The following is a 23,585-nucleotide window of genomic DNA, read 5'->3' as shown; positions in this document are numbered from 1 at the left end:
CCTGATTCTTTCCTCTGACGCCCCTTGAAGATCCAAAAGCGGTTCTGACGATCCAGGAGAGTGAGTTGAACTCCACCATGTCATAGTCGTAGTTGTGCTGTATCAACCAAGAGTTCGGTGAGTCAGTGATCCCCGGAAGCAAGATCGGGCGCTTCAACTCCTACCAGCTAACCTGCTGCAGCCGGCCTCCTACATGAAGCAATCTGTCATGGTCTATAAACGGTTGTAATGTCGGCACATTGCGAGCATTCGAAGCTTGCTATCATTACTCTAGGGCCGGGACTTCGCTCGCGAATGCGTAGTACTGGGGAAGCCGCAATGCATAGATATCCACCTGACGCAACTCCAGCGCCTTCAGTGGCTTTTGGGGTGAAGCGTTCCCAAGAAACTTCGTGAGCCATCCCGTTAGTCGGAGTAAACGGGGATGCATTCAAAGCTTGCAGCCTCAAGCACTGGCTCGTGTAGGAGCGGAGGAGGTTCCCTTACTGCCGCGGGGCAAGCTAATCTCACTTTACTGGTTTCGCTAGAAAGGGCATCCGGTAAAGGAGCAGAACGTATTTTCGCAGGCCATTGCGAATTAGGCTGTCACAACAACGAAGAACTGGCCCTCGAGAGTATCGAGCAGAAATGACAAGGCTCTTTCCACGCGTCAGCGCGCATCTACTGGATTGCCGTGGCCTGCAGCGCCTCCAAGGATATACCGACGTCAGGCGTTGTATTTCGAGAATACGGTTTTTCGAAAGTCTCCCATTGATTAGCGTCGGCTGCAATCCAATGTCGGGCTATTGATGAGTCCCTCCAAAAAATCCTAACATCTCGATGTTTCTGGAATTCCTCAAGATAGCTCCACAGCATGACAGCTAGCAAGTACACAAGAAGCTCTACGTATGACAACGAGGTAGTTTTCGGCAGTACGACCCCGCAATTGCTTCTTCTTCATCATCATTATCATCATAATCATTATAATCATCATCGTTACCATCATCATCATCATCGTTCTGGTTACGCCCACTGCAGGGCAAATCTATCTCCCATACTTCTTCAAGTACCCTGGTCATGTGCTAAATGGGGCCATGTTACCCCTGCAAATTTCTTAATCCCATCTGTCCACCTAACTTTCTGCCACCCCCTGCCATGCTTCACTTCCCTTGGAATCCAGTCCGCAACCCTTAATGACCATCGGTTATCTTCCCTCCTCAATAAATGTGCTGCCCATGCCCATTTCTTTTTGTTGATTTCAACTAAGATGTCATTCACTCGCGTTTGTTCCCTCACCCAATCTGCACTTGTTTATGAGCAGCTGAACGTTAAACTTTCCTTCTTTGATCTGGTAACGTATGTAGATGGCTGCGCCGTTTGTCAGTGGGCTTGCACCGCAGGACAGGTGAAGTTCAAATGATGAGATCAGCCGCGGAGGGAAAAAAATGCAACGCAGAATGCGCCGCGAGAAGGGCGTCGCTAGTACGGATGTGCAGCTTTCCCTCTGTTTGTAGACGTCTTGTCCAGCAATCTAGTCGATGCTCCTTCCTAGTTATGCTCCTCAGCGGTAAGCATTTGTGTTCATCCAACTGTGCCGAGAAATCGTTACCGATGGCTGTAGTGTTCACGGTGCAGACTTCATGTACTTCCAACGAGCCTACCACGATGTCGTGGGAGTTGAAACGACTATGTAACTTGGGCCTGACGCTTCGACAGCTGCAATGGCGGGAAAAATTAGAAGCCCCAAACGTCTGCACAAGGAGGCCTTCTGCCTCGAGGGAATCCAGGCCGAACATTTTAGACAAGTCACCTGAAATGAACGTTCTTTGGCAGCTGGTGTCAAGCAGTAACCGAAGCAAGGAGGAATTGTGCGTTCCGGATGCCCACGCTGTGGCCATTTGCATCAGGAAAGGTGAAGGCGTACAACCGGTAACTCAGTTGTGTTCCGCTTGACAAGTTTATTACTGCTCTCGGCAGATAGGCTCTTGCTGTCTTCTTTCCATGTGGAAATGTTCTTGTTCCATATGAAAATATCTATTTTGCCCATATGAAAACTGGTGTTTCGTGCAGTACTTCCACATGAGCACGCTGCATTGTAGTCCTTTCATGCAACGTGTCCTCCTAAGCCGCGTTTAAAACGACAATTCTTGCGAGTTCGCCAGCGTGTAATTTCGACGGGTGACAGGTTACCGGGCAGTCCCATAGGCGTGGTCCCGGTGATAGCACAGTACATAGCAGGTATGGCCATTCGATGCAGATCTTGCAGCCAGCGCTAATGCTCATCGTAGCTGCGGTGTTAGACACGGTTTGCATCGCACGTTTCTCGCGAGGACGCTTTCTGGTAGGGACCTTGAACGGGAGGCTTGGCTGTCTGCTCTCGACTTGCACTTACAGGGACTTCATGACCTTTCGCACGTCATGTAGTCTCGACCTTGGAGCAGCGCCGTAGACGGCTTGAGTGTCCTTCTGCAGTGACGACATAGATAGGTGATATCTTCGGGGAGTGAGCGCATAAGTACACGATGAAGTATGACCGCGTATTCTGATGCTGCAACCTTGTGGCTGTCGAGGCAGCTTGTGCGAAAGTGCACCTCTTCATAGAGTTCCCGCAGCTACGACAAATGAGAAGAGAGACTTACGGCAAAGACTCCACATTTGCTGATGACGTGGTCCGAAAATAGACGCTCGTCTTAAGCGAAGTGGAACTTTTTCCGCTTCAAATTGAGCCCTGATAACTTGATGGCTCTAGTACTGTCCCAAGCCGTCTAAGGTGATCGTCTTTCGGCGAACATGACGACGTCATCCAAGTAAACAAGACAGGGTTGCCACTTCAATCCTGCTAATACCATGTCCATCGCGCACCAGAACGCTGCAGGCGTTAAGCACAGTTCGAAGGGCATGACCTTGAACTCATACAGGTTGTCTGGCGTGAGGAAGGTCTTTTCGCGATCCCTCTCGTCGGCTTATATTTTTCATTAGCATGGTCTTGAGATCCATCGACGAGAATAATTTAGCATTGCAGAATCGATCCAATGCGTCGTTGATCCGTGGGAGGGCGTATACGTCCTTCTTCGTGATCTTGTTGAGTCGACGATAATCGGCGCCGAAACCTAGGGTTCCGTCCTTTTCCTTCTAGATTACAGGAGGTGCCCACGGGCTTTCCGACGGCTGTGCGATGTCGTCGTGCAGTATTTTGTCGACTTGCCTTTTAGCTTCGCGTCACGTGTCCAAACTCGGTAAGGGGTCTGGTGGTGTGGTCGAGCGCTCTCTTCGGTTATTATGCGATGCTTTGCAACTGCTATTTGTGTAGTTCTCGATGACGTCGAAAAACAGTCTTTGTATCGTAGGAGAAGACTGCTGAGCTGCAGCTGCTTACTCGTGGAGCTACTTGGATTTATGTGGAAGTATGGCTCGGCAACTATAGTCGTCGGGGTAGATGCGGCAGAATCCTAAAGGACAAATGTGTTGCTGGCAGCCACAATTTCCTCGATGTATGCGGTTGTCGTGCCTTTGTTGACATGCTTGAAATTTTGGCTGAAGCTTGTCAGCCCCACTTTCACCTTACCCTGTGCGGTCGAGCGATTCCTGTTGCTACGAAACTGTGCGGTTGAGCAGCAGACGTCGGTCACACTCGATGACGACTTCTACGTCTGCGAGTGTTACGGTGCCAACGGAAACGACAATGCTGGAGCGAGGTGGGATGTTGACTTGATCTTCGAGCACATTGAAGGCATGGTCACTACGAGCACTATTCGGCGGGATCGCTTGATCTTCGAATAGCATTATCGACTTCGACTTGAAGTCAATGAACGCGCCGTGTTGGTTCAGGAAGTTCATGCCGAGAATGACGTCTCGTGAACCCTTTTCGAAGATAACGAACCTAGCAGGGTAGGTCCAGATATGAGTGGTAATTCTCGCAGTGCAGATTCCAGTCGGAGTTATTAGGTGTCCTCCAGTGGTCCGTATATGAGGGCTTCCACGCAGTCTTGACGTTCTTCAACTGGGTGGTGAAGGGTCCACTCATGACGGGCTACTCGGCTCCTGTGTCTACTAACGCGGTGACTGTGTGGCCGTCCAGCAACACGTCGTGGTCAGTGGCTCGTTGTTTGATGTTGAAGTTAGATCTTGGCGTCGGATCACGGCTGTGTCGCGTTGACGTGTGGCTGGTACGTCGCATTGTCACGTCGGTGCATTCTTCGCTTCTAGTCTTCGTCGGGATTGCCGCGTGTCGTTGTTATGTCGTCGAAATAGTCTCTTCGGCGTCACCGTCGGTGGCGGAGGACCTTCTCCATTTCGTCGAAAAGCATCCGCCTTTCCATCCCTTGCTGCTTGGTTTTCCGGATATGGGCTGACGGAGCGGCCCCGGGCTGGACCAGTGTATGGTCGTCGCTGCTGCGACAGATGATGGCGGTGAGGTGGTCGGCGAGATCACGTGGTCATTCGCCCTGCTGTAGGCGCTGTTTAGAGACGGCAAACGCTCGCAGTCCGAAGTCGTGATATATGGGCATGAGCGTTACACTTGCCCGGCTGCCCCGCAGTGATAGCATAGCGGGCGGTGTTCGGTGGCGCGACAAATGTCCAGCTTTCTCGGGTAGCTGCGCTTGGCGATGGGCAGGTGTGCTGGCAGCGGCGGCGGTTGGCGACTGAATTGCGGCGTTTCGGGACCCCGGCGCGCGCGCTAAAGGAGACCTTGACGAAGGCTAATGGCTGCGTATGACATCGCTTCCATCTGGGATGGCAGCGATGCCAGTACCGCTGAAGCTCCTTAACTATGCCAGCGATCGAGGCCACCTGGGACTGCGACCTTAGGCACAAGTTCTGCAGCTCTTCCTGTACGACCGTTCTGATCGTCTCGCGTAGGTCATCGGCGTCTAGCTCTTGAGCTTCGGCGCAGTTTGTTGTTAGCGCAGGGCGGTTATATTACCTGGTGCATACTTCAAGCGTCTTCTCGATTATTGTGGTCTTCGAAAGAAACTCAGCGACAGTTTTGGGCGGGTTGCGCATCAATTAGGCTAATAGTTGTTCTTTCACGCCCCGCATCAAAAATCTAACTTTCTTTTCTTCAGAAGTGTCAAGGTCGGGGCGGCGGAAGGGGCGAGTGATTTCCTGCAGAAGGATCGCGATGTCCTTGTTTTGCAGTTGCAAGCAGGTTTAAGTAGAGCTTGGGCTCTCTCTTTGCACAGGACGCTCCTGAAGGTATGCAGGGTACCGTTGCAGAGCAGGTTCCACGTAGTCGGAGTTGGCTCTCGGTAACAAAGCCATGGCGTCTTCAAAGGCGATGTACACATGCCAAAGTTTGTCATCAGCGTTCCAGTTGTTGACAGCGACTCTTTCGTATGTTTGCAGCCAGTTATCGGGGTCTTGAAACGATGGCCCACGGGAGTTCGGTGGCTTCCTGGGCTGTTGCAGCACGATTAAGGACCCTGGGGCTGTCACAGGGGTTGTAGACTAGGCCACAATAAGCTTGGTTGTCTCAGGTAGGTTTAGTTAGGGCAGGTGTTTCAGCCTGCGGCGTGTTCGATAGTCCGGAACGACGTTGGTGCTTCTTCCTGCTCCGGGCTTTGGTCACAGCTAATTGGGCTCATCTGGTACATGAACGCAACTCACCTCCGCCAGATTTCACGTGGTAGTGGTGGTTAAGAACACAGTAGCGAAATTGCAATTGGCGACACTAACTCTTTATTGGGCGAACCGGTTTCAAGAAAAACGGGATATACTCAAAGCGCATGGATAGCGGCGAACACAGTCGGCGATCGTCGAAAATTTGATCAGCGGGTGAAGCGCGTCGGCTTTTATAGATGAGTCATCGAATATTCCAGAGAAATTACTGGTGACCACCTGTCTTCCAGATAGTAGCACACAATTCGCGTCGCGCATACAATCAGATTACATAATTGTCGGTGACAACATAGAGAAAAATGGATAAGATTCGTTAAAGTGCCGATGCGTGCAGGCACTTTCTGCGCTGAGCGATAACATTTGTTCAACCCAGCTCTGAGCTGGGCTGATCTTAGCCCAGGAAGATAAACAGATATACTTGTCAATATGGCGCAAGGACGAGGCCCGTCAGCATGCACGATGTCGGCTTCAGTGTCGTCAAACGGTAGACACCCGCCGCTACACTCTTCGCCACATAGAGGTTACGTACAATCCAGGCGACGTGGTTTGGATGTGGACTCCTTTCCGAAAGCATGGTCATTCGGAAAAGCTATTACGTTGGTACTATAGTCCGTACATAGTTCTGCGGCGACTCAGCGAGGTTAACTATGAGGCTGTTGCAGAAGGCAAATTAAGAGGTTCCCGTCATCAGCCCCAACCTGAAGTTCTTTATGTCGCCAGGGTGAAACCTTGCTTCCCACCTTGTGACCCACCCCTGGAGAGATTTTGGTTTACGTTCGGCAGGTCACTCTGCAACTGTTTTACAGCTATTCTGCATGTGCTTGTTACTCTGGCGTACATGTGACCTATTATGCTTGTTTCATTTGTTCAGCCACAACTTTCTTCATAACTTTCCTACGTTTCTTTTAGCGTCTGAACGATGCTACCTTGGGGTAGGGAGTAATGCCACATTCCATGTGCGAGCCTGTGTGCTTTGAAAGCGGGCGATAGGAGAAAAGATGAGCAGGCCAGTTTTGAGCAGCTGTTAGTAAAGATGCTAATTCCGACCAGTCTAGGTGTACTTCACCCGCGACAATATCGAGGCCTCCGTGCTAAGCTTGATCAAGGTCCTTCAATACTGTCTATTGAAGCACCCTGGTTTGACGTTTCAGATACGAGCGGTGGCGCCCCGCAATATTTGCAACACCAGCTATTTTATTGCCGAAATTGAAAAGAAAGGAAACACAGCCATTATCACTACCTGGTAGTGACGCATGACAAGGCGCACGGCCCCTTGGCGGGACCTCCGCGACTAGCCGAGCTCACACGTACGCTCCCTGATAATATCGCTTCACAAGGCTGGTCCGCCCCAATGTGCGATGGCAGAACATGAGTGCGAGCCCATAACATAGAATAAAGAACAACCTTCTAGAAGGGTGACTGTACTTTCCACAGTGGTACGATAATAAGCAGCGGAAGCGCATGTAAATTACGAAGGAATACCAAATGTGGCGCTACACAAAGAGGAAGCGGACATATCTTTTTTTTTTACTAAGAAAAATTTCATCTGGGCAGTTTTTAGGGGCCAAGTGCGCTGCTACGTGCGGTGCTCGCCCTGCTGGCTTTTCGGCGTGCCACGGTGCCTTGGCCATCGCGTAGCTGGCGCGTTCTGATTACCAGGAGACGAAAGAGCCTCTACTGATGGCCATTTGCGCCGGTGGTCTTCGCGTGCCTTCCAGTGCCTAATTTTAAGAATACCACAAAGCTTAATTTTGAACACCCTGTGTATGGAATGGTTTGTGACTGTATGACATGCAAATGTACACTGTATATCATAGGGTCCTGAAGCTGCATGTTAAATAAATATTGCCATGTCCACAAAATTGATGACTGCCTAAATAGAATGCACATCAACAGCGAAGTAATATTAAGGTCGCACATGAGACGATTTCTGCGCTTATTTGTAGGCTAGAACAGGTCACACTGCTGGCCCCACAAGCAAATGCTGGCGGGACATGAAGCTATTAGAACTGCTGTAGTCTTTTTCTGCAGGAATGTGATGCACCACTTCACTACTGGAAAAATAAATGTCCTAAGGTAAACCAAACTAAGCAGCGAAAACACTTGGAACCAATGAGCACAAAATATGGGTGAATTATCGTGTGTGCATCTGTTTAATACATTCAATTCAGTGTCTTCACTTCGAGTTACCAAAAGGTTATTCTGTTTTCTTTACGAAGGAAGGTGCTGGCGGACTCGAAAAAAAAAAATAGGTATATTGATAACGCGACGAAGTCGCCTATAGCCACGGCTACAGTAAGATGAAAAATGTTAAGCGCGTTCCTATATCGCTTTTTGTTTCGTTAGTGTGTGCGTATAGCGACGGCACCGCAGCTAAAGGTTTGTTTTGGAAACAGCAATGGAGGGTCTTGACTGCCCATATGTAATGCAGGAGCTAGTTCGTTAGCTTGTGTGCGCCTGTAAATTAACGAAACGACTATTACATAAAGATTCAAGCAGTGATGATAAACGGCTCACCGGTTATTGCCGTCGTCAGTGACTGCGGAATCCGGCTTTAATTTCGATGTGGACGTGTTCCGCATGGCTCACGATCGAAACCTAGGTTTCGGGCTTACATCCTTCGCAACGCGTCTTGTTTCCCTAAGTGAAATTACGCGAGGTATCAAAGCGCGATAAACTAGTTTTAGCATAAAATAAGCATGCAGTTTAAGCGCACGAACCAAGGATTCCGTGTCTGCCGCGCACGGGAACATACCGGTAAAAAATTGTAAATCAAGATCAGAGTTCATGTAAGTTGTCGATGATGCTGAACGCTGTTTCGCGTTTAGAGTGGCAAAAAAAGCAACAACAATACAGCTACTAATAAAGAGTACAATGTATAGTTAGGAATGATGATCTTGTACTCTTTGTCATGTAATAAAAACGCTTCGATAAGTGTGTGGGAGAAAACTTGTAGACTAGAACTGGGTTTACAATGGCGCCTATATCAGGAAATATTGGGTCCAAGCTGGTAGACTTCAAATGGCTGTATACTTGCTTGTTTTGTTAGCAATGCCACGCGGTCGGCAGTTCTTGCCCTCTGTGGCGATATGCTGAACTTGAGAGTGTGCTGCCCCTGGCGTACTCCAACACTTGCGCGTAGCTGTTTCTGCACGCGTTCTCTCCCTAGCGTAGATAGCGCACCTGTCGTGAGGTGTCGCGACGAGCCCGCTCGCCGTAGAGACGTCCGGATAAGGGCGTGCTTCGATTGGTCTCTTTGGGTGACGTGGTCTCAGGTTTGTGGTGACGCGAGCCAGAAGGAGCGCGCTGAAAAAGCTTGGAGGCGTAGCGTTGAGATTCGCGGCCTAACGACAACCGCCAAATACACGCGTCGTATGCATAGGTGTTGCTTAAAGGCCTCTGAAAACAACACTATAGAGTTACCAGCCCTGCTGCTCCGCTAAGTATGGTTCATGGGCACACACTACCAGGTTATAAAACAAATTTTACAGAATGTGCAACTTCGTTGCAGTTGGCCTTCAAACTTTGCTGTTTTACAGTGCCTGGATTTTTAACAAATTGCCACGCCAGTCTGCTGGAATTTAGCTACGACGGTATAGGCTACGAGCTGTTGATCGTGCTAGTCGAAGGCCTGCTACTCCTGGCGATCGCGATCTTCCGGACATCCGGCTACCGGGGTTTTGGAGACTCCTTCGCGCCCAGGGAGTTTCCCGCCGAGGAAGACGTCGAGGAGGAGAAGAGGCGCGTCAACGCTGCACGGCAGCAAGAAGGGCTCGGAGGCCACTCGCTCCTCGCGTGGAGTCTGCACAAGCGCTACTACCAATTCCACGCCGTCCGGGGCATGTACATGGCGCTGCGGCCCTCCGAGTGCTTCGGCCTGCTCGGCGTGAACGGCGCCGGCAAGACCACCACGTTTCAGATGCTGGCCGCGCTGATCAGCGTCTCGTACGGCGACGCCTGCACCCTGGTGGCCAAGCTCAGCGGAGACGTTCGTAAGGTGAGCGGGTGCTTGTAATAGAGAGTTTTAGCGCGTTTGCAAGAAAAAAAAATTGCCGTTTGCTGGAGGCTAGTTTATTGAAAAGGTATACGGCAGCAGCAACTGTCGCAGCTACATCTGACGGCGCAGAGTTTTATCAGAGGTAATACTGCAGTGACTTATATTTACTACTTAACCAGCTGATTTAAAGCGTTGGTAGGACGATAAGCGTTAACTTGCAATGTTTTGACCATTTCCTTTCCGCGAAAATTTTAAATTATGGGGTTTTACGTGCCAAAACCACTTTCTGATTATCAGGCACGCCATAGTCGGGGACTCCGCGATTTGGACCACCTGGGGTTCTTTAACGTGCACCTAAATCTAAGTACACGGGTGTTTTTGCATTTGGCCCTCATCGAAATGAGGCCGCCGTGGCCGGGATTCGATCCCGCGACCTCGTGCTTAGCAGCCCAACAACATAGCCACTAAGCAACCACGGCGGGTTCCGGGAAAATATTCATGCGACCGGAAGAAATTTTCACTTGCATTGTAGATACTAAAAACTCATCCAGTGTCGCTAGCAGCTTCGCGAATGGCGTTCACAGATTCGGTAATACGGTAATTAGCAAACAGTAAGATGTTTAAGGACAGATTACAGCTCGCTGTAATCTTGATCTCTAACACGTCGACGACCCCTATTTACAAGTCGTCGTATTCAGAGCTTGAAAAAAAATATTCGTCAAAGATAACGATGCTTACTCAGGCAAAATTTGAGCGCAGCTCTGTACGTGTATTTATTTTCGCGATATATTGGCTGGCGTGGACAACGCGTGTCGTGCGGCACGTTGCAAACGGAGCGAAGAGTCGCGCGACTGACTCATCATTGTAAAAAGCAACCGTAAGCCGTGACAGTTGAAGTAAGCGCGAATGAGACCAAGCCAAGGAAACCATACATGCGCTAGATATAACTTACGCGAGCGGACAATAGTACAAAATAAGCGCTCCGGCTGAGACCAGATAAGACAACGCATCGAATCGCCCAACCAGTTCCCGCGCGCCCGCCACTGAACAGGCCGCTCTCATTGGCCTGCGCGGTTCGTGGCACGTCTCTTCGATCTCCCGCTCCACGTCCGCTCTTTCATCTTTCGCTGTGCCCGTTTGCTTGGCTACACCGCGGCCGCCGATGCTCGCCCCAGGAACGGGCCAATAAGTCTTGCGCTTTATTAACCACCGTTTGGCGGTACCCAAATCAGCGCTTAATTGCAGGTTTCTTCCGAGAAGTAGACAGAGATGTCCTAGGCTGTGTTTTTCGGACTGCATGCGTCAGTATTTATTGCGGAATCGGAAAGATGTCACAACCGCTACGTTTTAGGGGAAATTCTGCAAATCGCGCAGACTTGCACCGGCATGCTCTGGGGCGACGACGGTTGGATGAGACGGCGCATCAGGACACCCCGGTGCGCACCGGTGAGATTCGCCGAATTCCGGAATGAGACACCGCATACTCCAGCAAGTTCCTCCCTTCAAGACAGCACCTCAATACTGCGGCTGGCAGCGCCACCTCGGGGCCGAAATAGCTACAAGTTCCTCACGTTGACTATCAATGTTTAACATTCCAATCGCAGTACTTTTTTCTCAGTGATATTTGGTTCCACCGTGTCTGTAAGCAAAAGCTCGGGAGGCGCTCTCCGCATGCGCCACTGGTTTCTTTGCGGCAGCAGCAGATGGCGCTTGCTTCCACGCATCCGCGGCAGCGAGGCCTCAGCGGGAGGTGCGCGCCGCGGTCGATGGTTGCAGTTAGGCCTTGGCGTCGGATAACGGCTTCGTTGTGTTCACCTGTGGCTGGAAAGTCGCGTCGTCAGATCTTCTTTCGTCCGCATATTCTTCAAGGTTTCGTCGGGATGGCAGCGTGTCCTTGCTGCGCCGTAGATAAAGATATTGAGGCGTTGTCGTCGGTGGCGGAGGATCTTCGGCATTTCTACGCACAGAAACCGCACCTCCGTCGCTGTGTGCTTCTAGTTTTCCGCATACGGACTTACGGACCGGCCCCGGGTTGTGCCTGCATGTGGTCGGCGCAGCGGCGACAGGTGGCGTCCTGGCGACAGTGAACGGGAAAGTCGTTGTAGTCTCCACTGCGTTGGGGTGATGTAGTCGGCCATATCACGTGGCCGCTCACCACGCTGCGGGCGTGGCGCGTGGACGGCAAACGCTCCTAGGCCCGTCTCGCGATATGGGCTTCGGCGGTATGGGCTTCGGCGGTAGGAGTGGCCCGCCCCTCCATTGTGATAGCAGAGCGGGCGAAGGTAGGTGGTACGCCAAACGTCATTCTAAGGAGTCTAAGTGTGATGTTGAGTTCAAGTGGGAAACTCCGCAGGCGGATGTATTCAAGAACACGAACAACGCATGCAGTCGCCACCGGTACTTGCGCACTTCGACGAGGACGCCGATACGGAAATCCGTAGCTTGGACCTCGGTGCCTACGGTACTACGTGACAATTTAGCGAAACAACGCATTGCCACCGTCGAAACGAGTTCTGCATGAGACGTCTGCTGCCGCGGGATTCCTCTTTCGCGCTTCCCTAGGAACACTCAGGGCCATCTAACGCCACCCGTGATGCCTGCGCGTGAGCTGCAAAACACATAGCGCACAGGAACACTGAGAAACGCCTCATGCCAGAACCGGACTCCTCTCTCGCGTTTCTTTTTGGACGCGCTGCGCTGTCCACTGGCACTGCCGAGAAATCCACGCATGACCTCCGAGGCGATAAGCTTGGCACGCAGCTGCCTCGGAACGCTAAGAATTGTTTTCTCGCTTCTCGCAACTTCAGTGGCACAAAATCAGTTGTCCGACTTGGCGAGAGGTTCATTGAAGAGCAGCGCATACCTTGTGCATTTTTATCGCAGTCGGTGCAAGCCGTCGTTGGGTTGTTGTCGTTGACAACGCATGTGACGTGGGTTTGGTTCCTCTCCGAATCGGGGAAGCTCATTGGATCATTTCTCGTCATTGTGGAGTGCCACATTCCCAGTTACCTATACCTAGCCAGCCTAGTTTGCCGTGGAAGGCATTCATGGAGAGCAGCACATACTGAGTGGTCCAAGTTGGCAGCGAATATGCTCATTGGAGACCAGCACAGACCAAGTGGCACAAACCCAGTACTCCAAGTGGGCGTCAGAGAGTTTCTTATAATGGTGGTGCCCACCAGTTTTAGCATTTACAGTGACCCATGTCGGCATGAGGGAAGTTCGTGGAGGAGTGACAAGTATGGAGACATTGGCGTATATTCAGCGATCCAAGTTGTTCCGATGGTTGATTTCGGGCCCTGTTACCGTAACAAAGCAGCCCTATGCGCTAACAATTCGACCGCGGACTACCCAGTGAGGCAGGTGGGCGGGAAAACGGTTAGATATGAACACACATACATACGTAGATAGAAAGATGGATAGATGGGTGTGTAGATAGATAGAGGCAGATAGATAGATAAATAGATATGTAGATGGACAGCCCACGGGAAGTGCGTGAAGTACCATAAGAATTCTGACGTATTAAAAGCCATAAGTGTCTATTTTGCAGTAGCTTGAGCCAAGTCATTGTTCGAGTACGCCTTATTGTCACAGTAGGCTATGTATGTCAACCCTGTACGTGTACTTACCATTCCCGATGGTGAAGTGGAAGGACATACCGTGAAATATCTGTCTATCCATTTATATATATATATATATATATATATATATATATATATATATATATATATGTGTGTGTGTGTGTATATATTCTATTACACATGCTCAGTACCCCAAGTTAATTAAAATTAATTCTGGGGTTTTACTTCCTGAAACCAGGATTTCTTTAGACACTTTTAGTATAGGGTACGCTATACCATTGCGTACGCTAAAGAATAGCGGGTGGTCACTGCGCATGCGCTGAACGCTAAACGAAATAGCGGGTATATCGGGCTTACGCAACGCAAACGAGTTAGCGTTAGCGTTCTTGCGTGGTTTCCGGAGTTTGCGTGAAACATGGCGGCGGTCCCGGCTGCCCGCTTCGAATTGAATTTGGCGTTGCTTTCGTAAAATGCACTTCGTTCGTAGCAAATGATTGTGTAAACAGCTTTCCCTTAGTCTCAGGCTACTTCGACGACAGATCATTATGGATGACCTCGTGGTGTTTTCGAGATCGCTTCTCGTTTTGAACAAGTCGAAGCCTAACGAAAGAAATGGATGGATGGATGGATGCATGGATGGATGGATGGATGGATGGATGGATGGATGGATGGATAAATGGATGGATGTTCTGAACGTTCCCTTTGGAACAGGGCGGTAGGTTGCGCCACCAAGCTCTTGCTATCATACTGCCTAATGTACTACGTAGGTTAAACGTTAAACAATGAAAAAAGAAGAAGAAAACACTGTGAACTACCACACCCGAATTCTCTGATCCCCTATTGCGACCTGTGATACTGTACGCCTCCGTCTTTGTAGTTTCCCTACTTTTCTTCCACCAATCCTCCAATCGCCTCTTACTAATGCCTATTGCGGACATGTTTACCTTACCACTGTTCCCGCTGAAACCAAGGGCTTCAAGGAGGCCAATGCTGCCTAAATCGACCGCTGGGTAGACGTCTTCACATTCTAATAAAACATGCTCCATAGTTTCCCCACCATTACCGTAGCAAGCACATGCTTCTTCTTCCTTCTTATACCTCGCTTTATAGGTGCGTGTTCTAAGGCATCCAGTTCTCGCTTCGAAAAGTAATGAGCTTCCCTTGGAGTTATCATAAATTGTTTCTTTCGTGATTTCTTTTTTCCTCTTAAGTAGTTACTCATGGCAGGTTTCTTTTCCATTGCCACCACCCATGAGATTATTTCAGCATCTCTGGCTTTCCTCTTGACCTACTTTGTTGCTGTGTTGCCCAACCTACAGGCCGCATACTTGCTGGTAAGCTTCCTAGTTCTTTTCCTCCACTGTGAATCAATGTTTTTCCTGTAAAGATACGTGAACACTCTCCCAGCCCATTCACTTTCTTCCATATTCCTCAGCCGTTCTTCATACTCAATCTTACGGCGAGCTTCCATAACTTCAAAGCCAGTCCAGCCCATATCACCCTGCACAGCTTCATTTATAGTGTTCCCGTGAGCGCCCAATGCAAGGCGACCCACTAAACTTTGGTTCCCGTCGAATCCTGATTGTACCCCTGATTTAAAGCAAACAACCGCATTTCCAAAAGTAAGTCCTGGAACCATTACACTTTTCCGCATACCTCGGAGGCCCTTGTACCTATTGTATCCCCATAGCGCACTGTGCTTCATTATTGCTGAATTTCTCTTCCCCTTCACTGTTATTGTTTTTTCCTGTGTTTCCAAATATATATTTACTTCGTTTATCCATATACCAAGGTATTTATATTCCGTTACCCGAGGTATTTCCTGGCCCTCTATCTCCACAGTCTGTTCACTGTTTTTATTGAATACCATAACACCTGATTTTCTAACACTAAATTTGAAACCTAAATTGTTGCCTTCCTGTCCACACATATTAGCCAGACGTTGCAAATCACTTTGCTTGTTAGCTAGCAACACAATGTCGTCCGCATAAATTAAACCTGGGAGCTGCTGCTCTAGTACGTTTCCCGCCTGTTTGTACGAGAGATTCAACCCGATATTACTTCCTTCTAGCACCCTCTCAATCCTCACCATGTACATCATGAATAGCAACGGGGATAAAGGGCACCCCTGCCTCAGTCCCTTGTTGATATGAACTTTCCCCTCGCTTCTCATCCCTTGCCATCCAATGCAAACGGTATTTTTTAGGTAAATCCCTTGCAAAAGCTGTAGACAATCGTCACCTAAGCCCTCCCCTTCCAGAATATCAAACAAAATGTTGCGCTTTACGTTGTCATAGGCTCCTGTAATGTCTCAAAATCACACACAACGGCCTGTTTTCTACTTTTCATATTTCAATGCACTGGGTAAGAACAAACAAATCATACAAACGCCTACCTATTCTGAAGCTATTCTGAAGCTCTCCCGAAATGCCTGTATTCACTGCCCATGCTTGAGGCTTTAATTTGATTGCCTGCATTGCTAGCCTGTATATCACCGATGTAATGGTCAACAGTCTGTACCAGTGAATTCTATTTTTCTCGCCCTTACCTTTCTAGATTAAATTCATCCTACTTTGTCGCCAACTGTCTGGCATTCGTCTATCTTTTAAAGTTTTTGCCACTGCTTTCGCCAGAGCTTCCTTACTTTTTGGTCCTAGTTCATTAATCAGCCTAACGGGGACCTCGTCTAGCCCTGTGGCTGTGCGCTTAGGAATTTTATCTTCCGCTTTCTTCCAGTTGAAATTTGTAACCACCAGCTCCTTTTCGACTTGGGTTTTCATGCCCTTTTTTTCTTCAAATACAACCTCGTCATTGCCTTGGAAAGATTCGGCTGTTACTTTCCGGATGTACTTTATTGCCGCTTCTCCTTCCAGTCTCTTTCCACCTTCGTCTAGGATATGTTGTTATATTGTTGCTGACTTCCTGCCCAATAATTTTATGTGGTTCCAAAATATTCTTGCTGCGGCCTTCTTTTTCTCACGTATTTCTGACAACCAACTTTCACTTTCACCTTTTACTTTTCCTCGCACCAGTATTTCAACCATAGACTTTTTTTCCGGTATATTTACTGGTTACTTCATCTTGCGGTAACTGCGCCTTCTTTGCCTGCCTGTGCTCTCGAGATGCTTTCTGTCGTTCGGCGATCGCTTCTCGTGTCTCCCTGTTCCACCAGCTTCTCGGTTTCTTTTTTCCTTTCCACCGAATATGTTGTTTCTCTTTCCGTATTTCTGTCGTTATTACACTTGGAAGCTCACCATATTCCCACTCTTTACTTGGCCATTTGCCAAGTTCTTCCTCGACTCTAGCGACTATATTTTCTATTTGTTCAGCGTTCAAATTTGGACTGGCCATTCTGCGCTCCTTGCTCTCTTTCCCAACTACATGTCCCATTTTCAAAATGATGCGTCTATGGCCACTCCCTATGCTGCTGAACCCTTCCTCATCGATGAGCATTTCTCTCAACTTATCATGAATTCCTTCTGTCATCAGACAGTAATCAGTGGTTCATTGCCGGTTTCCCACTTCCCACGTGATCTGCCCTTCATACATAGGCCCTGTATTCACGATAACAAGGTTATGTTGCTCACAAAGGTATAGCACTGACTTCCCGTAGTTGTCGGTATAGCCATCTAAATCCTGTATGTGGGCATTCATCTCACCTAATAGGAGAATTTCTGCAGCATTCCCGAAACCCTTAATATCAGCGCTTATGCATTCCACTAACTTTTAGTTCTTCTCTGTGCAATTATTTCCGGTCCACACATAAGTACGCCCAGCCAAGGTTTTTTCCCACGCATTGTACCTGATAACCAGAGATGCTCTTGACATTTTGAATTTACTCTTGTCCATTTGGCTCCTTGATGGATGAGCATTCCGACTCGCCCTCCCTTTCTTGGCGATTTATTTCTGTTGCACCCTTTTCAAACATAATTCTCAATAACTGGCGGCTCTTTTGAGTCTCTAAGGTGCGTTTCTGTAACCGCATACACCCCTATTTGTTCGCTATTTAACTGCTCTTGAATCTCAGCCCACTTTTCCATTCTTCGGCCACGCAGCATGTTTATGTAGCCTATTGCATGGTCAGCTCTCCTTCTTGCTTTCCTCCTTTTTCTGTTATTGACGGTGATGCCCTTCTGAGGTTCCCCTTTGGGACCTTCTTCATTACTACTTACTCTGGCCTCCTGAGCGCCCGCGGGACCCCTAAAAAAGCAACAGCGTGACCACCAAGTCGCCCGTAATTGAAGTGGATCCCGTCTCGTTTAAAACCAACACACCTTCTCACTTCCCGGTTTACATTGACAACCTCGAAGCCATATTCACGGATCATTTTCCATATCGCCTCATTAGAAGCCACTGCGGCCCTTTGTACGTGACTGTCACGCACAGGCACCTCCGGTACCGGAGGTGCCAAATATTTTGGTATAAATACCAAGTTATTTATATTCTGTTACGCGAGGTATTTCTTGGCCCTGTATCTCCATTGTCTATTCACTGTTTTCATTGAATACCATAACACATGATTTTATAACACTAAATTTCAAATCTAAATTTTTGCCTTCCTCTCCACAGATATTAGCTAGACGTTGCAAATCACTTTGCTTGTTAGCTAGCAACACAATGTCGTCCGTATAAAATAAACCTGGGAGTTGCTACTCTATTACTGTACACGCCTGTTTGTATGAGAGATTAAACCCCACTTCATTCTTCCTTACTCCTTACTTACCCCTACTTCCAACTACTTCTTACTACTTACTTGCTTACTCCTACTTACATACTCCTACTTACTCCTACTACTTACTCCTTACTTACTCTTCCTTACTACTTCCTTACTTCCTTCTCGCGCCCTCTCCATCCTCGCCATGTACATCATAAACAGCAGCGGGGATAAAGCGCACCTCTGCCTCAGTCCCTTGCTGATACGAACTTTCTCCTCGGTCCTCATCCCTTCCCATTCAACGCAAGCGGTATTTTCTAGGTAATTCTCTCTCAAAATCTGTAGACAATCGTTACCTAAACCTTCCCTTTCCAGAATATCCCAGAAAATGTTGCGGTCTACGTTGTCGTAGGCTCCCGTAATGTCTAAAAAGGCCACATACAACGGTCTGATTTCTGTTTTTGATATTTCAATACACTGAGTAAGATTAAACAAGTTATCATCCAAACGCCTACCTATTCTGAAGCCATTCTGGAGCTCTGCCAAAATGCCATGTTACCGGCACTGATGATGTTACCGCCACCTTTTGCTACAGTTGGGAAATAGCTGCAACGACGGCATATGGCCTCTGAGATCAAAAAATAACGCTGGTCAACTAAGATTGTAGAAAACGTGCGCTGCTTAGCGTACGCTACACTATAGCGTATAGCGTACGCTATAAGTTGAGTACGCTAAACGAAACCCGTCTGCATGGGCCACTACGTATACGCTCGTCGACGTGGTGCTATCTTGATCTTGTTTGTTTCATTGTTGTCATTCCACCTTCGCCTTCGTACAATCATCGTGGATTCGTTGCCATAGAGTCGCAAGGGTGGCTCGTGGTCGTTTCGTCGCCCTCCTCCTAACTCCGTCATCAGACTGTCGTCATGCCTTTGTCGTCACTGCCGCCGTCGTAACTCCACTGTCTTCATAACGTCGCCTTCATGCAGTCCTTTTAGCATCGTCATTACACCAGAATAACAATCCGATGGGTATGATATTGAAGCAGCGCACTTAAATATTACACGTAGCGCGCATATAAATAGGACACACACAGGCGCTGGACTGAAACTACTGCTCTATTGCTCAAAGACCCGCCTTTTGTAGTGTCCCTTAATAAGCACACGTGCCCTGACGGCAGTGGCGCATGAACAAAACTCAACGTAAAAACAAGAATCACATTTTTTGGTTTCCCGCTCAAGGAATAATGGCGGCGGGCTTTGTCAGAGAAAGCTGTAGTCGAAGTCCAGCGCCTGTATACATGTCGTTTTTATGTGTGCATAACGTGCCAGAATGAAGCGCGCTTCTTCAATATCACGGCGCGCCAACTAGCCCTTTAGTATCAATTAATACCATAGTCGTCACTCCAACGTCGGCGTACAGCCTTCATCGTTCTGTCGACATCATTTGTTCGTCATTTTATTATCACAAGACACTCGCCATTCAATCGTAACTGCTGCGCCATCGCCAAGCCATCTTCGTCAATGCGTCTTTCTCAAACAGACGCTGTTACACATCAGTCGCACTACCGTCGTTGTCATGTCATTCTGGTCGTCGGAATTCCAGGTTTGTTACCCGGTTGTCGTCGTGCCGTAGTCGTTACGCCACCATTCTTGTACACGCGTCGTTATCCCTCTCATTGTCATCGTGCAGTTATCGTGCCGTCATCGCCACGCACTCGTCAACCAAACTCTCGTCACACAGTTCTCATGTCGTCGTCATCGTCGTCGTCGTCGTCGTCATTGCCTTGATAAAGTGGTGGTCATGCATTCTTTGTCATACGGTCGGGGGGATGCCTCGCGGTCATTCCATTTTCGTCGCTGTAATTTCGTCCACCCACTGTCATCGTGCCGTCGTCACGTGGTCGTCGTCATGAAGTTGACTCACGCCGCCGTCACCACGCAGTAATTTCACCGTAGTCGTCACTTCAAAAACGCCTTTCCATGGTTTTTGATGTCGTCGTCGCGATAGCGGCCTTCATGATTCTATCGACATCGTTTCTTCGTGATTTTATCGCAATCACATGCTGCTGTCCTAGAACCGCGATAATGCCACCATTGTCAATACCAGCGTTGTCATTGCCTGTAAGGACAGTTTCTGCCATGCATCCATTGCCGTATGGTCGTCACCATGCAATTGTAGCCGTACCATGGACATAATATAAGCTTCGCCATGCGGTTGTCGTTATATGGTTGTCACGCTATCATCGTCGCGTCATACATTTGTCGTGATCCCGATGCGCTCATGCCGTCCTCATCACACTGCCGTCGTTACAACATGGTTGTCATGCATAAATGCTGGAGCTTGGACAATAAAACCCAAGCACATGAAAACTTCATAATTGATTTCGAATTTGATGCAGCATCTATAAAAAAAACGGGGCTCACGTCCGTTATTCTTGATCCTGAGTTCGCCGCAACAAATTACTCCATCTTTCGGAAGGATCCTCCTACACGTAGGAGCGGAGTGGTGTCATAAGTAAAAAAATGTTTTGCTTTTGCCATTCCCCATGTAATAAAAGGCGTTGAAGCGGTATTTTGCAAATTGGCATGCTGTATAAGAGCCACTCACGACTACACGCAACGCCACGTGCGAAGTTCACGCGTCACCCTCATGGGTGATCTGAATTTTCGTGAGAATAAATGTAATGCTATGTACTACTCGGCGACAGCCTCGGATCCACTATTTCATGTCATGTTAACTTTTCAATCTTTATCAGGTTCTTCCACGTCCAAGCCGCTCGCAGGCAACTACTGAAAGCATTCTTGCCCTAATACTAGCCAGCTATCATTTCTAAATGATTATGTACGAACTGGCGTCATTCGTGGCATACCTGACCATGACGTACCAGTATGCGTGCTACCACTTGATGGTATTACTGCTCATTTTCCTATTTGCTTTTCCTTATGGGTTCCTATGTCTCTGCCGAAGTAAATTCCCTTTGGCGTATGGTAAAATATATCGTCCTTTGCGGCCTCACAAACTACGCGCCTAGTAAAACCAAGCAGCCGCCAATTTGAGTGCAGTTCTATACATGTTTCCATGTCGTGATACATTGGCTGGCGTGGGGAATCTGTCTCATGCGGCACGTTGTGAACGGAGCGGTGTGCGGCGCGACTGGTTCGCTAATCTGTAAATCGCAAGAGGCAGCACGTTGATGACACGTGGGCGCGGTTTAAAGCCCTTCTGCTCATGCAACGCTTTCTTTCTACATATGGTATCGGCGGACGCGCTCGCCGCATGACTTATCGATGGCGTCATCGGTGAACGGACGACACCCTTTGCTCTGGCTCCATATCGTGTTGAGTATAGCCGTAGAACACGCCTTGCGCAGCACTACGCTTGTTTTCTCATGCTTTCGCCATGCCGTCCTCCTCCGATATCGTCCTCGCGCTTTCTTCGCTATCGCCATCTTTCATCCGCACAGCACTCCGCCTTCACTGTTTCATCCTTCGCTGTGCTCATTGACTCGGTTACGTCCAGGGACATCAAGGTACACCGAGGGACGCAGTTGCTCAAGACAGGAACAAGCCCCTGAGAGCTGCGCTGTAAAATGATCCCTGGATCACCCGAGATGTAATTCAGGCGAAGTGCCGTCGCAAAAGATTGTGTAGAAGCGTCAAACTTAAAGGAGGTGACGAATCCAGAGTGACGAAACTTCTCAATGCCATCGTGGAATTCAAGCTCGAAGCCACACAGGCAAAATAATATTACTTTAAAGGGGCACCGAACCACCCGTCGCTCTTGGTGAAATGACATAGTCTCCGGTAGCATACGCTGCTGCGAACATCTAAGCCCACTTTTGGTGTCGTACGCGCTTCGTGGAGCTCGCAAGCGGATCGCAAAGTCACCTTTCTCTCAAACGCCGTCTTGTCAACAGAAGCCTGCCTTTTAATTGTTTTCTGCACGCTTTCTCCCGTAATAAAGCGGAATACAATCCACGGCTGCTATTAGTAGCTCTGGTCGGCTACGTAGCGTATATACCGCAGCCGACGCGGGGTGCCGCCAAGAGTTCACTGGGTAATCGCAAATTGGCTCTCTGAGGACAACCGCATTTGGCTAATGTTTAGCGCGTCGTAGGCACCAAAATCGGAAGCCGTGGCGTTTCCGTTAATATCCAAAAGAAAGATCGAACGGCGCACTACGGTGACATTTAGAAGGCGAAGCGTTGTAGGCCCGTCCAACTACGGCGTAACTTTCGCAGTGCAAGGCATTGAAGAAGGAACGGGAGCAGAGGTGAGGCCTTGTTTAACTGCCAATAACTCCGAGGCTGCTGAGCGCCCTGAAGTACTTTTTTGTGGCAAAGTGTTTTTGAAAGAGCCCATTTTCACTTCACACGGCTTTCTCTACATCGACAAAAAGTGTTTGAGGGACGCTTTAATGCAGAATTACTTAGTCTTCATACCGGAAGGTTCTGGAGTCACTTTCGCGCCAATTATGGAGAAGCGTGTCACCACCTCCCAGTGGAAGAAACTGCTAAGGTCAATGCATATAATTTTTTTCTATCAACATTTACTGTAGACATTAACATTATTTCCCATATTCGAACTACACATGGTGTAAACCTTGCCGAATTAGACATCACAAACGGCGGAATACTTCATCTTCTACTTAGACTTGACCGTCGAAAATGCGACAGTCTGGACAACATACCTGAGGACATTCTGAAGAAGTATGTGGAATAGTGCAATAGACGCATTTGCATATTTTTTCGCAAATTGCGAATGCAAGGACACCAAACAATTTGAAAATTGCAAAAATAATGCCGGTTCTTAAATGAAGGGACATCACCGAAATTTCAAATTTTTACAGATTTCCTAAACTAGTACGTCCTGTAAGGTTCTAGAGCACGTAATCTTAAACCAGATAACGGTTCTTCTAATGAACATTGGCTTCTTGCCTGCCAACCAACATTGCTTTCACAGTGGTTTATCAACAGTGATCCATCTGACAGAACTAGTCCACGATGTTGCGTTTGCACTCTGTCAGCGTGGCCAGACTGATATCATTTTGCCCTATCTGACGCATTTGGTTGTCTATGGCGAATTCATTGTTGATGTCGAAAGTTCTGTTGCAAAAGGCTTCTTTCAGCTTGAATAAAATAACTTCTAACCAATCTTTCGCAATTTGTAATCTGCGAAAAAATGCTAACATTGTTGCAGTTGCTTCCTGAGTTCCCCAAGGCTCCGTTATTGGGCCATTATTCTTCCTGAACTATATTAATCACATCAGAGCGAAAATTGGTTGCAATACTGTTCGCCGGTGAGTGCGATATTTCTAGCGAAATGACTAATAATAGCGACCACATCGCACCTAATACGCCCCTCAATACTCTAGCTATTTGTTACCGTAATTTGCAGATGTGAATGGACGCTACTGTCAGCTGTGACATTCTATATGCCTCGCGAGAACCTGCGTAATCCTAACATTTTCTACGTGAATTATTCTTGCACCTCTAACGCTATATCACGTGTTGTAAGCCAAGACAATGCCATACGTCATGATCTTGATATATTCAGCTCTACTATTTCCTCATTGTAAGATTTCTGTCCTTGACTAATTCGAATTTTTTTTTTTTTTGTGGCGTTGTGTAGTACTGTAGTTCGAGATTTTCCTTTCTGTTGTTCTGCTTTATATTCTTTGTGTAATGCAAGTGTACCAATGGTAAAGCGTATAGCTGTTCTTTGGCACTTCCACAAACTAAATGAAATAAAAT

At 48.2% G+C, this 23,585-nt stretch overlaps 1 protein-coding gene across 1 annotated transcript in view; it reads left to right on the top strand.

Annotated features, from left to right (window-relative positions):
* The first annotated feature begins 4,001 nt into the window (after positions 1 to 4,001).
* Positions 4,002 to 23,585, top strand: part of LOC126518170 (phospholipid-transporting ATPase ABCA3-like) — an 81,775-nt gene continuing 62,191 nt past the window's right edge. The window contains exons 1-2 of the mRNA XM_050168016.2: positions 4,002 to 4,069; positions 9,169 to 9,595. Of these exons, the coding sequence (XP_050023973.1) occupies positions 4,002 to 4,069; positions 9,169 to 9,595 (495 nt within the window). The remainder of the gene's footprint in view (positions 4,070 to 9,168; positions 9,596 to 23,585) is intronic.

This window comes from Dermacentor andersoni, chromosome 11 (genome assembly GCF_023375885.2).
Source record: "Dermacentor andersoni chromosome 11, qqDerAnde1_hic_scaffold, whole genome shotgun sequence".
NCBI lineage: Eukaryota > Metazoa > Arthropoda > Arachnida > Ixodida > Ixodidae > Dermacentor > Dermacentor andersoni.
This window is presented reverse-complemented; position numbering and strand designations above follow the sequence as displayed.